Source organism: Artibeus jamaicensis, unplaced genomic scaffold (genome assembly GCF_021234435.1).
Source record: "Artibeus jamaicensis isolate MK-2021 breed Jamaican fruit bat unplaced genomic scaffold, CSHL_Jam_final contig_469, whole genome shotgun sequence".
NCBI classification, from domain to species: Eukaryota; Metazoa; Chordata; class Mammalia; order Chiroptera; family Phyllostomidae; genus Artibeus; species Artibeus jamaicensis.
Genome location: NW_026521847.1, coordinates 893,068 through 907,073, shown reverse-complemented (window position 1 = coordinate 907,073; position 14,006 = coordinate 893,068). Strand labels below are relative to the sequence as shown.

Genomic DNA, 14,006 nt, shown 5'->3' with positions numbered 1-14,006 from the left:
ACAAGGGGGCCCTATATTGTCTCTGCCGTCTGGCAGGTGGCTTGTTCCTGCACATTTAACAGTCACCCCATGCCTTCAGCCCCAAAGCCTGAGAGACCACAGAGATGGCTTTATTGATCCCTGGATCCCTCTTCCCCTATTCATTCAATGCACATTGTTAAATGCCTACTTACTGCACAGCACAGGGCTCCATCTGCCTTTTACCCATAACTGAGGGGGCCCAGATCTCTCATTACTGCTCTCTTTTGAGTCTTATATTTTTGTTTGCTTGAGAGATGTGGGATCCTGCCCCCTTATCTCAGTCCATTAGGGCTTCTTTCTTGCTGAAATAGGCTCATAGGACTTCCAGACCAGGAAACAGATGTAGAACAGGTATCTGGCCCCATCCATGCCTCAGAGGGTGGGTCCCTTCTACTCTGACAACCTTGATCTCCTTGTCCCATTCTACTTCCTGCTACAACCCAGCCCAGTGCCATCTAATGTGATCATGTCATCCTCCTTTTAACCTTCCTCTTGACCCCTAGTCTATTCCTCCCAGGCTCAGTGTTGTTTTCTTAGCTGCTCATAGTTGACAGAAGAACAAATCAACTTTCCACTTCCTCCCCAACCCATATGAGGCTATAAAGGCCCCTGTGACTCTTTCATGATAAAGAAAGAGGCAAGGGCATCGCATGGAGGAAGCTTAAGGAAACCAGCCATCCAGTCTCTCACTCTATCCCTAAACACACGGTCCTTCCCAAGAAAACATATATAGAAGATCCAAGCTCCTGGAAGCTCCAGCTTTTATCTCTTCACCTTGAACTCTCCTTGTTCAAGAATATTGCTCATTGTCTTCTAGGTCTTGGCTGCATCTGGGATCAAGCTATCTTGCTTTCTGGGCATCAAGAGACAGATCAAAATGCAGAAAGGAAGCATTCCCCTTAAGTATTTGTTACTATTGCATCTCCTACTTTTAAAACATGGTAAGTGATTTTCTTTAAAGGCGGTGGCCTAAAAACCTTTGAGGGGGTTGTGGAGTGGTGCCCACTACTTAGAGCAGCTACGGGGGTCCTTCATATGACCATGATCATTTACTCCAGTCGCCGCAGTCTAATAGTGAATTGCCAGGAGGCAGTCTGAGTACAGTGTTAAAACTGGTCTTCGATTGCCTGCATAGGAACTACGGTTTCATCTGTTGCCTGTGTACTTTGGGTCAGCTGTTTAACCACTCTGTGCATCGGTTCTGCATCTACGAAATGGTATGACCTATGCGATATAGCTGGGGGTGCTAAATATTAAGAATAAGGAGAGTTGATTATTTTTAAGAACATCACCCATCTAATAATCTACAAGCCTAATTTCTGTCCTGCTCCTAACCTAACTCCACATCAGCCTAAATTAACCTCAGACCAAGGAGAATAGGATTTAAGAATCGAAACTGATTCTCACTCTGTTTCCATAGTCCTGTCATGCAAACCCTCTGTGGGCCATCTCCTATTGCACAACCAGAGTGCTTGGCTTCTTAGCGAATTCATCATTTTGAATCAGAATGAGCCTCTTATCATTTTGACTCATCTGTTCTCCCAAATTTCTCAGGTTAAATCCACTCTCTCTGTCACATGGCACCTCTACTTCTGATCATGAGATGTTACACGATCATCTCAGTTTCCTAGTTAGTTTTGGGCGTGATTCTGGTCTTAACCCAATTTGCATCCTATTGCAGAATTGGGGGACCTTTCCAAAATAGAGCTATACCCCAATCCTATGTTACTTGAAATAAGACTAAGCAAAAAATATACACATGCAGAGTGAGATGGTGGGCAACCATGTCCCAGTTAGTAGTAAAATGAGTCACATTGAGATAAATATAGGCTCTAGGGAACCTCAGTATCTTTGTGCTTTAGTGTAGTGAGGGGCAAAAAACAGGTACAACCTTAACTCCAGCTGAGCCTCCAAGAACATTACAAACTACCCTGTACTGTGGGTCTTGATATCGTCCTTAGTCCTGGGAGAGCTTATACATTTAATCTATATATAACCTGTTCTTGTCCAACCTCTGCCACAGTTGTCAGGAGCCCCTGGCACTTTAATGCAAATAGAATAACTGGCTCCTTTAGAAGAGACAGATACCTGGGCCCCGCCTCAACTCTGACTCATTTAGTTTGGGGCTGTTTGTGTAGGAATCCTTATTTTCAACAAGCTCTCTGGGTGATCTTAATGCAGGTGTTTTCTGAATAACAGTTTGAGAAATGTTCATGAAGGGAGCAATACAACTTTAAGAATGAAATAATCAGTATATACTAGTTTAAGCTGGGTCCTACAAGTTTTTCATGAGAATTTTTATTTGTATTACATCTTGTATAGCAGATTTTGCAATAAGCTTACTGCCAGTGAAACTAGGTCAGGTAAGCCCTGTGTGGGGCCTGTGTGGAGAAGGTGATAGAGCATGGTAGCTACAAGTGCCAGTTCAAAGCCTGGATTCAAATTCCCTTTCTGCCACTGACTGGCTGTATAATTTTGGGCTAGTCTTAATATTTCTAAGCCTTGGTTTCTTCATCTTAGCTGGTGATAATAATAGTACTGATTTCAAAGGCCTGTGTGGGCATTAAGTAGAATTATTGATGTAACAAATTTAAGCAAGCTTGGAACAGTAAGTATATACGCTCTCTGTCCCTCTGCCTCCCTCCCCCCTCTGTCTCTCTCCCATCCTCTCTTTCCTTCTGTCTTTCTCTCTGTATACATACATATTCATTTGTTACCATTTGTCATTATAATCAGGCATGAGCTACAGTGATAATAGCACAACTGTCAACACTACATCCAGTGTAGCCTCTGAGGGAATCAGTACATTCACCTACACTGGATCTAGCACAACATTCAGTGAGACCAGCACAGCCTCCAACACAGAATCCAGTGTGACCTCGGGTGAAACCACCACGACTTCCAACACTGGATCCACAGTGACCTTCAGTAGAACCAGCACAGCCTCTGACACTGGATCCAGTGAGACTTCCAGTGGGACCAGCACAGCCTCCAACACAGAATCCAGTGTGACCTCAGGTGAAACCAGCACAGCCTCCAACACTGGATCCACAGTGACCTCCAGTAGAACCAGCACAGCCTCTGACACTGGATCCAGTGTCACCTCGGGTGAAACCACCACAACTTCCAATACTGGATCCAGTGACACTTCCAGTAAAACCAGCACAGCCTCCAACACAGAATCCAGTGTGACCTCGGGTGAAACCAGCACAGCCTCCAACACTGGATCCAGTGAGACTTCCAGTGGGACCAGCACAGCCTCCAACACAGAATCCAGTGTGACCTCGGGTGAAACCAGCACAGCCTCCAACACTGGATCCAGTGTCACCTCCAGTAAAACCAGCACAGCCTCCAACACTGGATCCAGTGAGACTTCCAGTGGGACCAGCACAGCCTCCAACACAGAATCCAGTGTGACCTCGGGTGAAACCAGCACAGCTTCCAACACTGGATCCACAGTGACCTCCAGTAGAACCAGCACAGCCTCTGACACTGGATCCAGTGAGACTTCCAGTGGGACCAGCACAGCCTCCAACACTGGATCCAGTGTGACCTCGGGTGAAACCACCGCAACTTCCAATACTGGATCCAGTGTCACCTCCAGTAAAACCAGCACAGCCTCCAACACTGGATCCAGTGAGACTTCCAGTGGGACCAGCACAGCCTCGAGTACTATATCCATTGGGACCTCCAGTGGGAACAGCACAGCCGTCAACACTGGATCCAGTGCAACCTCAGGCTCACCTTCTCCAACTGGAATGCACACAACTTCCGACAGAAACAGTACCAGTGCTACTACTTCAACAAGTAAAGTGGGGCCTGATGGGTCCCTGAAGCCATGGGAAATCTTTCTCATCACTCTGGTCTCAGCTGTAGTGGCTGTGGGATTCTTTGTTGGGCTCTTCTTCTGCGTGGTGAGTGCCTAATAAGTAGGGAAGTGCCTGGGGAAGGAGTAGCTGGAATCTAGCAAATGGGTATGAATAATAGGGGAACCAAGCTGGGGGTGAGTAGGAAGAGAGGGAAGACTAGGGACAGTTACTACAGGGAAGTACCACAGTGTGGCCAGAGGAGCCAATCAGTGTACAAGGGAACTATTGACTTGACAGTAAGGGGGCCAAAAGCAGGGAAAAGGCTGGAGGAAGAAGTATAAGATAACAATGATAGTTTGAGGGGGGCGAGGGCTCCAGAAGAAATCCATGGTGAAGACTTGGGAGAGGGCATATAATTTTGAAAATATCCACCTTTCTTTTCCTAGAGAAACTTCCTGAGCCTGAGAGACATCTTTAACAGGCCTGTCTACCACCCCCATGGCCCCCACCTTGACCTGGGCCCTGAAAGGAGTCACAGAGTCCACCATAGGCCTAGGTGGAGCCCTAACTGGTTCTGGAGGAAACGAGTATCAACTGTAGCTATGGAGATGAGAGGGTGATACAACAGACCCTGAGCAGGGCTGAAGTAAGAGAGCCACCTTCTTCATGGAGGAAGCTGACCTGAGGGACTGAAGATCTAAGTGTCCTTTCATTTGTCCCCGGAGGTCCCCTCCCAGCTTTGGATCTGTGACAGCCTTGGAGAAGATGCTTCCTCCCTTTCTGTTGCTTTTATTGGACATTGGAAAGAAGAGATGCTATGGTCATTTGGCCAAGAAACAAACACATCCAAAATAAAGGACAGAGAAAACCTGTGTGTACACATGAGTGGGTGTCTACTGCACTAACATGAATTTCCCAGTCATATGAGAGAACTCCTATGCTGTAAAGCACCTGCCATTCAAAATCTCCACAGCAAAATCCAGAGACTTCATTCATGTGTCCCCCTTTTCTAATTCTTGTCCCAAATAGGACTCTTACCCAGGATCCCTAAGACTCCTTCAGGCTCCTAGGGGAATGAGTTGGGAGAAATGAGAAGGGAGAGCCTGGGCCAGGATTCCAGGAGTACAGTGAATAGGCCTGTGGTGCAGAGCTCATGTGTGAGCTCCCAGAGCATGATGAGGTGGAGGGGTACAGGGTTCTGGGGGCTGGGTGTGTTCACTTCATGTCACAGGGTGCAGGGCATTTACTCATGCTCCCGACCTGGTCTACTTGTCAGACCGAAGATGCTAGTTGGCACATTTCTCTCAGAGTGAGCCCTTTGGAAGAGAGAGGAAGCACTTCCTGTTTTACCAGGCGAGGTCTTTCTGGCCTGAACCTTTCTGGCTTAGGACTAACCTTTTAAGAGGCTCGTGAAGTCTCTTCCTTGAAGGACTGCACATATCCCTTTCATGGGTGCACAGGACCTGGCTACCTGAGTCTACAGGTCTCAGAGGACACAGGGAGCTGCTTTGGAAAGCCAAGATGCTCTAGGTTCCATGAGGCAGTGAGTATGCCTGCACCTGGGACAGAGCCCTTGGGAGAAAATTAGCAGTTTTCTGGTGGCTTCACCCCAACTCACAACAGTGGAAGCTCTTTTGCCTTCCAGCACTCACTGGGTTTCTCAAACCCAAACAGCTGACCCTAATTAATGAGGCCGTGCTAAGCCACAGGCAGGCTCATCATCACCTCACTAAGAGGGGTTCAGCAACCAGAAGGAGAAGCCGAGCTGAACCCCTGAAAAGGTGCTGCCCACTGGTGTGAACTGTGGAAAGAATGTGAAAATAACTGCGATAAGGCAAGGCAACCCATCTGGGTAATTAAACATTGTAAGACACGGCTTTTCACACTTAAAATCATAACAAATGAACTGAAAAAGACTGGCCACTGTTGAGAATAATATTAGTAACCTGGGTGAGCAAGTGGGGAAAAGAAATAGCTCAGTTAGACACAAACTGCAGAGACGAGAACCACCAGAAAGTGGGAGACACCGGAGGACAGATTCAGGAATACCAACATGAGAACAAGAGGTTCAAAACAGAGAAAAAAGGGGAAAATGGGTGAGAAGAATGAAAGAAGAAAGAGAAGAAAGAGTTGAGCACACAGATTGAAAGTATTCACTAACTATAACTCTGTAGATACACTAAAAACCATTGACTGACTTACCTGTTTCAAATAGGTGAACTATACAGCATGTAATTATACCTCAGTAAAGCTACTTCAATATTATTGCCAGGCATTATAGAAAATGTGTAAATACAAATTTTGGTTGCTAAAGATAAATCACAAATGACTCAAAGCAATGGGCGCTTAGTAATAGAGGAAGGGAGGAAACCATGGTGAGCAAATTATCTTGTGATTAATTCACTAGTTATATTACTGTGAATATCTCACTACTCCCAGAACCTGAAGTGTGTTTATAGAGTTAGAAAGCACTGTTACTCAACTTTTGTCATGGAATACACTCCCATGAACACAGACGTTTTTACCTGATGAAGGCCCAGTTCACTGAGCAGAAGTCCGGGAAGTGGACAGGGGAGGTGCTGATCTGCCAGACCTGTGCTTTGGCTCTGTTGGTCTAGTACATTGATCTTTGAATGAATCTGTCCCGTGCTCTTGAAGGCGCACAAAGACTTTCTAAAGGATACTATGCAGGTGTGGGATGTTTTACGGGAATCACTTTCCAGATCTTCGACTTCCATATATCTACTTGCCTAAAACTGATCTGTCTGAGAAGACCTCTGTGGTCGGAGCACCAGGCTACGTATACTTTTCTAACTCCCCTTTACAGTCACCCACCTTTGCTTTCTGGTTCCTACTATTATAGAGCAAATGAAGGGATATCTAAAAAATTTCTTCTAGTTTAGGCTTTATATACCCAGAGTAGGGCTTATGCTTTTGCCTGCCTCATATAAATTCCTTTTAGGGGCTAAGTGGTGTATAACTGGTAATTTTGGTACATGTTCAGATGTGATGTATTCAGATATATTGTAGAGGGAGGTACAGGAGTAATAAAATTACTGTTTAACAAACTGTTCTCTCCCATCTGTGTCAAAGAATGCACCCCTCCTGTGGGAGCCTGCTGTGAAAGTAGGGCCCAGGCAGCTTCTGCAACCAGTAACACAGGTGGCAGTGCCTTTGCTGACCTGGATGAGAACCAATGGCAAGCGGCCCACCTTAGTGGTCTATCAGCGTACTGCAGGATATTCAGGGTTGGTAGAAATTGCTGAAAAACACAAACATATGAAACCCACATCCCGGGTTTGTACACCATTCTTTGTGAGGAGATAGTCTCATTCACCAGTTTCTTGGTCTAGGTTGCAGTTGTATATTTTGCGTGATTTCAAGGAGAAAAATGTAACTAGTTCCATATTTACTTCCAACTGATTAATACTACATCTTAAGATGAAAGGAACACAGAGAGGCCTTACAGCATGTCAGCTAAGAGCACAGATGGGGAACTAGGATTTTTGGTCTCAAATCTAAACTCCCCGAGGCCTTGCACAAATTCCTTAATTCTTCAGGACTTCAGTGTGCTCATCCATAAAACTGAGGGAATCATGGACCCACTTCATAGACTTGCTGTGAAGCCCTTAGAATTGTCCTGCACTAGTAAGCAGTCTATAAGTTTTTTTATCTTGTATATTAGGTAGGTTCTTGTTTTATATTTTCTTGAAAATATGGGAGAATATTTTATAGGAAAAAATATTTTTATTACTTTTCACCAAAAGGTTATTGAGAGAAGTAAATTTTAAAGTCACGGGAAAATTTAAAAGTTTATAAACATATCTTTTGGTACAGAAGAACATGATGTTCAAAACTATCTTTTAAACAAAAGATTACCATTGAATAATGTGGGGCAAGTGGCATATTCAGAGAGCAGCAGAAGGAACTCTGTGGATCAGACTGTTAAGGAAGAACTTGCTTATATTCTATTAAAAATGGAAATGGTGGATACTGAGATGAGAAGTGTTAGCATCCATTTCAAACATTTTAAACAGCAATAAAAGTGTCTTATTATTTTAATGTCTATATTTCCAATATGGTGTGTATTACATCTTTAAAATTATTAAATTTATGGTACATAATTTAGATTAAACATGAACCGGTAAGGGAATATGTAGTTTTTTCCTACACAAATGGTGGTTTAGCTGTTTGATGAAGTCTGAACAACATCATGAGAGATCACCACTTCCAGTCCAAGGGTGACCACCACCTTCGGGGGCAGCTTGGAGGAAGATGGGTTGCAGGCAAAAATCATGTTGGTTTGTTTTTCACAGAAGATCTTGTTTCTTTTTATTTATTTTTTTCTGATAAACCACATGTGATAGGGGAAGGTAGGTTTGAGACTCCTTATAATGACAAGAACTAGAATTGAAGATACACTAAAATTAGAAAGAGAAAGCAGGCTCTTGTCTGGTAGGTTGAGGAAGATCTGAGGCAGGACGTTGAGGGATATGGCAGTGAGAAGCTGGAAGTTGGGAATTTTCCAAGTAAGACTTTCAGCACAAGAGGTTCAAGGATGAATTTGGAACCCACACTGTGTTTGCTTTATACAAGTGGTTGGTTCCTGAAATTCCTCACACTGTGGTGGACGAATCTCTTGCTGTCTCTCTCATCCAAACAAAAGTTTAAGCCCTCAGCTCTCGTGTGCTCTTTCCTTCATATCATCACAACTGACTCTCCAAACAGGCATTCAAAACATGGTCTCTGACCAGTGAGCTTCACGCACTGAGCCCATCCCTGACTCCTCACTTTTCCTGCCCTATGCCTTCTGATGACTGCTTCACCTGTTTCTTCATGCTGCTCATGCCGGGCCCCTGCAGCTTCTGTGCTTATTTCTAGGTTCTTCCCAATAGTGCCAGATCCAGGATTACAAACAGAACGAGGTTGGGAATAGGCACTCTGGCTGGAAGAGCCCAGAGAAAGGATCACAGTTGTGCACTTCCTTGCATCTAGGAGAAAACTTTCCGGAGAAGGCCTCAAAATCCCCAGCTTCCCCCAAATGAATACCCGTTGACCTTAAAGATCTACTTGCTTCCTTTTCTTCTCTTCCTCTTTCCTCCTTTACACAGGCTGCCTGCTTTGGAAATGAGGCATACAGAAAGGCATCAAAGAAAACAGGCTTCAGATAATTTCTGGTTCAAAGGGTGGGGTCCTTCTACCAGACACTGATCCTCTCCCTGCCCCTTCCTGGGCCTGCCCCCTCTGCTCTGGCTGACTTGCCTCCTGCTGCCTTCACTCCTACAGGGACCTCAGTGTGAACAGCCTGGAGTTGCAGAGTAGGACACAGAGATGCTCTTCCCTAGGAAGGGAGGACCTGAAGCTGGGTCCCGAAGCTGGAAGGACCAGTATAAATGCCTTAGATATGCTCATGAGAAAAGAGAAGAAAGCTAGAAGTCAAACTCGGACAATTTGTAGAGCATCCCAGCCTCCACCTCTGGGAGGCTCGCCTGGGCTCTGACTGGCCTGCTGAGATTTCCCTGCAGCTATACTTCCCTTCAAGGCCCTGGGGCTGTGCCTCTTGCCTCTTTGCCTCTGCAGTTCACCTTCCTCTGGGACTGAGGCATTCTAAATGAGAACTTCCTCTGTGCATCATTTCAAGATGGGGAGAGGGAACATCTTTCCTAATTTCCTGGTCCTGTGGCTGCTTCTCTTTGGAGTCCTGGGTAAGTGACTTATGAGTAAATTGAAGAGAAAGGTATGGAGACCATAGGTCTGAGATAGGGGTCCCAGTCCAGGCATGATTCCTCTTCCAAAAGCAAAGATGACTCACTCTTTCGGCCATTTCTGCAAAAGGTAGTACTGCCCCCAACTCCACTGCCAGGGATCTGAAAGTCAGCACAGCCGAGGGTGTCTCACTTCCTCTGTATTTTGCACAGATGTTTTGTTTTGAACTGGAACATCCTAGTTCCGACAGCATTCTTAATTCCAAATTAGAGCCACGTTCTGAGTCTAAAGTTAAGTAGAAATATCCCTTTCTCAAATGCCACCTGATTTCAACAGGCTTCCTCCCTCAGAATTCCTGGGAGAAACAAACTGGAGGTTGCCCATGAGAAAGCAGGACTCTCCTTGGAGTCAGTGGTGGTTTCTGTGGAAGGAAGCAATCCCTGGGGTGAGCGGTGGGGATCAGGGCTGCAGTGGGACCTGACCTCATGGCCTGAGCTGATTTCACAGACTCTAATCTTTGATTTCTCTCATCCAGTTTTCTTCCTTACTATTAGATACAGGCTTAATGAGCATATCTACTTCCTCTGCTTTGCTATAGGAGGTCAGGTAAAGAGGAGGAAGGTACAGAATTAAAAGAAAAGATCTAGGTCGAATGATGTAGAGCACAGGTGGCAAACGTAAGGCCCACGGGCTGAATCCAGCCCTCCACCTTGTTTGATCCAGCCCAGCACCTTGTTTCTACCCAGCGGCAGCACCAAGCTCTTGCTTAATTGTTAAAAGTAGTTACATTTGTACAGTCCTAAAATTACAGTCGGCTCTTTGAAGGCAACCACAAGGCTGATGTGGCTCCCATCGAAAATGAGTTTGACGCCCCTGATGTAGAGGATTTGGGGTAATTTCCCCCCTTCCTTTACCAATATGTCCATGTCTTGCATCCTTTTCTGTATTTCCTCCCTCCCTCTACTCCAGCCCTCCCCCTGCTTCAGCCTTCCCTCCTTTAGGGCTCTCTCTTTTCTCCCCCATTCTTGTGATTGCTTTTATTTCAAATGCTTCAACTGTTCCCTCCCTACCAGGGATTCCCAAATCCACTTCTAACTCTTCCGGTTCATTGACTCCAGGCCTATCCATCTGATTTTACCTCAGACCCAGCATGTCCTTCATATAGTCACCCGACAGACATTTATGGAGTTGGTACCCTGGGCCAGGCACTGCTACCTGCCAGGCCCTGGTGAAAACAGCTGCAGGAGAGCAGAAAAGCCAGAGTCCTGCCCTCATGGGACTCCACCTGCTGCAGAAGGCAAACAGATCTGAACAGGATTTCTTTCTCTCTCTTTTTTAAAGATTTTATTTATTTATTTTTTTAGAGAGGGGAAAGGAGAGAGAAAGAGAGGGAGAGAAACATCCATGTATGGTTGCCTCTCAAGTACCCCCTACTGGGGACCTGGCCTGCAACCCAGGCATGTGCCCTGCCTGAGAATTGAACTGGCGACCCTTTGATTTGCAGGCTGGCACTCAGCCACTGAGCCACGCCAGCCAGGGCCCAAACACAATTTCATCACAAAACAGACAAATGTACCAGGTGCTGACAGGCACCCTGTTGTCCCATCACCAGGTCTATAAAGTAACACCCCCACCACACACACTCTATTATAGGGAATTAGCAAGGATTGACTCCCCCCTGAGACATCCTCTTCCCTTCTCATCCTCCTGTCATCTCTGGAGCCTTCTCAGGGTTTTCTCCTTCTCATATCTTTTCTCCCTCCACCATTCTCCAATCCTTCCCATCAGCATCCAAACAGTATCCACAAATATCACTCAGGAACATTATTAACAACCTGGGTTTTGGGGGTCTGTAAGCATGGAGTGGCTGTGCTGAGATCTTGTGTTAGTGAGCTCTCAGGCGATCTAACCACAGAGGTTCCCGGACTCGACACTTGCTCAATAGTATTAATTTCCATGCCTAACACCTGTGCAGCCACAGCACTCCCCACCACTGCCTCCCCTCCATTCTCCTTCATCACCCACCTTTAAACAATTCTCTACATTTGCTATTTCCCCTTCTTACCTCCCATTTACTTGTTTATTTCATTTTAATTTTATTTCACTAGGTAATGCATGTAAATCGTTCTGTAAAAGAAAAAAATCCTGCAGGCTTATAGTCAAATTTCAGATCCTGACCCCTTTCTCCCACTGCTTTTCCCTAGTGCATCCTACTCCCCAGAGTTTCTTTTGACACTTACCTTCTTATTTCTAAATAACATTCTTACTTGTTGGTTGTTTTGGTCTTCACTCCTTCTGTTCAAAAGGAGATTGAGCACCCACCTCCCGCCTCTGCACGTAAACACCTCATATTCCATCTCACACTTCACCCAAATGTCCATATCAAATCTTTGGTGTTAAATTAGTATTTAGAACTTCCGCCCAAGATGGAGGCTTAGGTGGAAATACTGTACCTCCTCGCACAACCAAATTTAAGGACAACAAAGATTTAGAAACAAAAACACAACCAAGACAGAAAATTGAACTGTACAGAAGTCCGACAACAACAAACCATTCACACAGGCTGGTAAGAGGGGCAGAGTCATGGGCCAGTGGAGAAGGGTCCTGGCAGGAAAAGGTTGTGGTTAGCGGACCCGGGTGGACACAGGGACAAAACGGGCAAACCCAGTAAGTCTCAAAAGGTGGCTGGCTGACTGCAGACACACATTTGCATGCAGATAAATCAGGCAAAAAAAAAAAGGGCAGCGAGAAAGACCACACAACCCAGGGCCCCAGCAACGGGAATTAAAGCCGAAAAGCACCGACTGGAAAAACTTTCAGGGGTTGAGGTGCTGGAAGAGGCTCCCAGCCTCACAGGAGAGTTCATTGGACAGACCCACAGGGTCCTAGAATGTACACAAGCCCACCCACCTAGGAACCAGCACCAGAAGTGCCCAATTTGCTTGTGGGAAGTGGCAGAGGGGACAGAAATCTAAGAGACAGTGGAACAAATGCCATTCCTCCCTCTCGGACTCCGGCCCCACATACAGCATCACAACTCAGCAACATGGGTTCACCCACACTGATGAACACCTAAGCCTCTGCCCCTCATACATAATAGGTGCGACCTGACCAAAACTTTATGGCTCAAGCAGAAGGACACCTTAAAGCCCCAGAGCCAATACTTCTAAGCGACAAAGAGATAGCCAACCTATCAGATACACAGTTCAAAACACTGGTGATCAGGATGCTCACAAAACTGGTTGATTTTAGTCACAAATTAGATGGAACAATGAAGGCTACACTAAGTGAAATGAAGCAAAATGCAAAGGGAACCAATAGTGATGAAAAGAAAACTGGGACTCAAATCAATGGAGTGGACCAGAAGGAAGAAAAAACAACCAAACAGAAAAGAATGAAGAAACAAGAATTTTAAAAAATAGGGAGAGGCTTAGGAACCTCCAGGACATCTTGAAACATTCCAACATCCAAATTATAGGAGTACCAGAAGGGAAAGAGGAAGAGCAACAAGTGGAGAAGGTATTGGAACAAATAAATAATAAAGGAGGACTCCCCCAATCTGACAAAGGAAATGGACTTCTAGGAAGCCCAGGAAGCTCAGAGAGTCTCAAAGAAGGTGGACCCAAGGAGAAACACACCAAGGCACATCATCATTACATTACCCAAGATTAAAAATGAAGCAGAGAATTCTAGAAGCAGCAAGAGATAGGGGACAGTCACCTACAAAGGAGTTCCCATTAGGCTGTCAGCTGATTTCCCAAGAGACCTTACAGGCAAGAAGGGGCTGGAAAGAAGTATTCCAAGTCATAAATGGCAAGGACCTACAACCAAGATTGCTCTATCCAGCAAAGCTTTCATTTAGAATGGAAGGGCAGATAAAGTGCTTCTCAGATAAGGTCAAGTTCAAGGAGTTCATCATCACCGAGCCCTTATTATATGAAATGTTAAAGGGACTTATCTAAGAAAAAGAAGGCAAAAAATATGAACAGTGAAAGGAGAGCAAACTCACAGTTATTAACAAGCACACCTAAAACAAAAGCAAACTAAGAGGACAGCCAGATCAGGAGTGGAGCCACGGAAATGAAGATCACATGGAGGGTTAGCAACAGGGGAGTGGGAGGAGGACAGAGGGGGAGAAGCTACAGAGAATAAGTAGCATAGACAGCGGGGAGAAAATAGACAGGGGGAGGGCAAGAGTAGTGTGGGAAATGTAGAAGCTAAAGAACTTATGACACATGGACATGAACTAAAGAGGGGAATGTGGGGGGAGAGGGTTTGCAGGGTGGAGGGGAATGAAGGGGGGAAATGGGACAACTGTAATGGCATAATCAATAAAATATATTAAAAAATAAAATTAATACTAAAAAGTAGTATTCGCATTATGATTACTGTGCAAGTAATGTCTACAGCTGAGTCATAATGATTTGATTATTCTACTTTTTTGTACATTTTTGGTTTTCTGAGTATTAA

General features: G+C 45.2%; 1 protein-coding gene across 1 annotated transcript; it reads left to right on the top strand.

Annotated features, from left to right (window-relative positions):
- Nucleotides 1-664: 664 nt before the first annotated feature.
- On the top strand, nt 665-4,708 carry MUC21 (mucin 21, cell surface associated). Its single transcript, XM_053667399.1, has 3 exons — nt 665-962; nt 2,758-3,935; nt 4,277-4,708. Exons 1-3 carry the CDS (start codon nt 899-901, stop codon nt 4,448-4,450), a joined length of 1,416 nt encoding a protein of 471 aa, XP_053523374.1. The 5' UTR covers nt 665-898; the 3' UTR covers nt 4,451-4,708.
- The last annotated feature ends 9,298 nt before the right edge of the window (nt 4,709-14,006 follow it).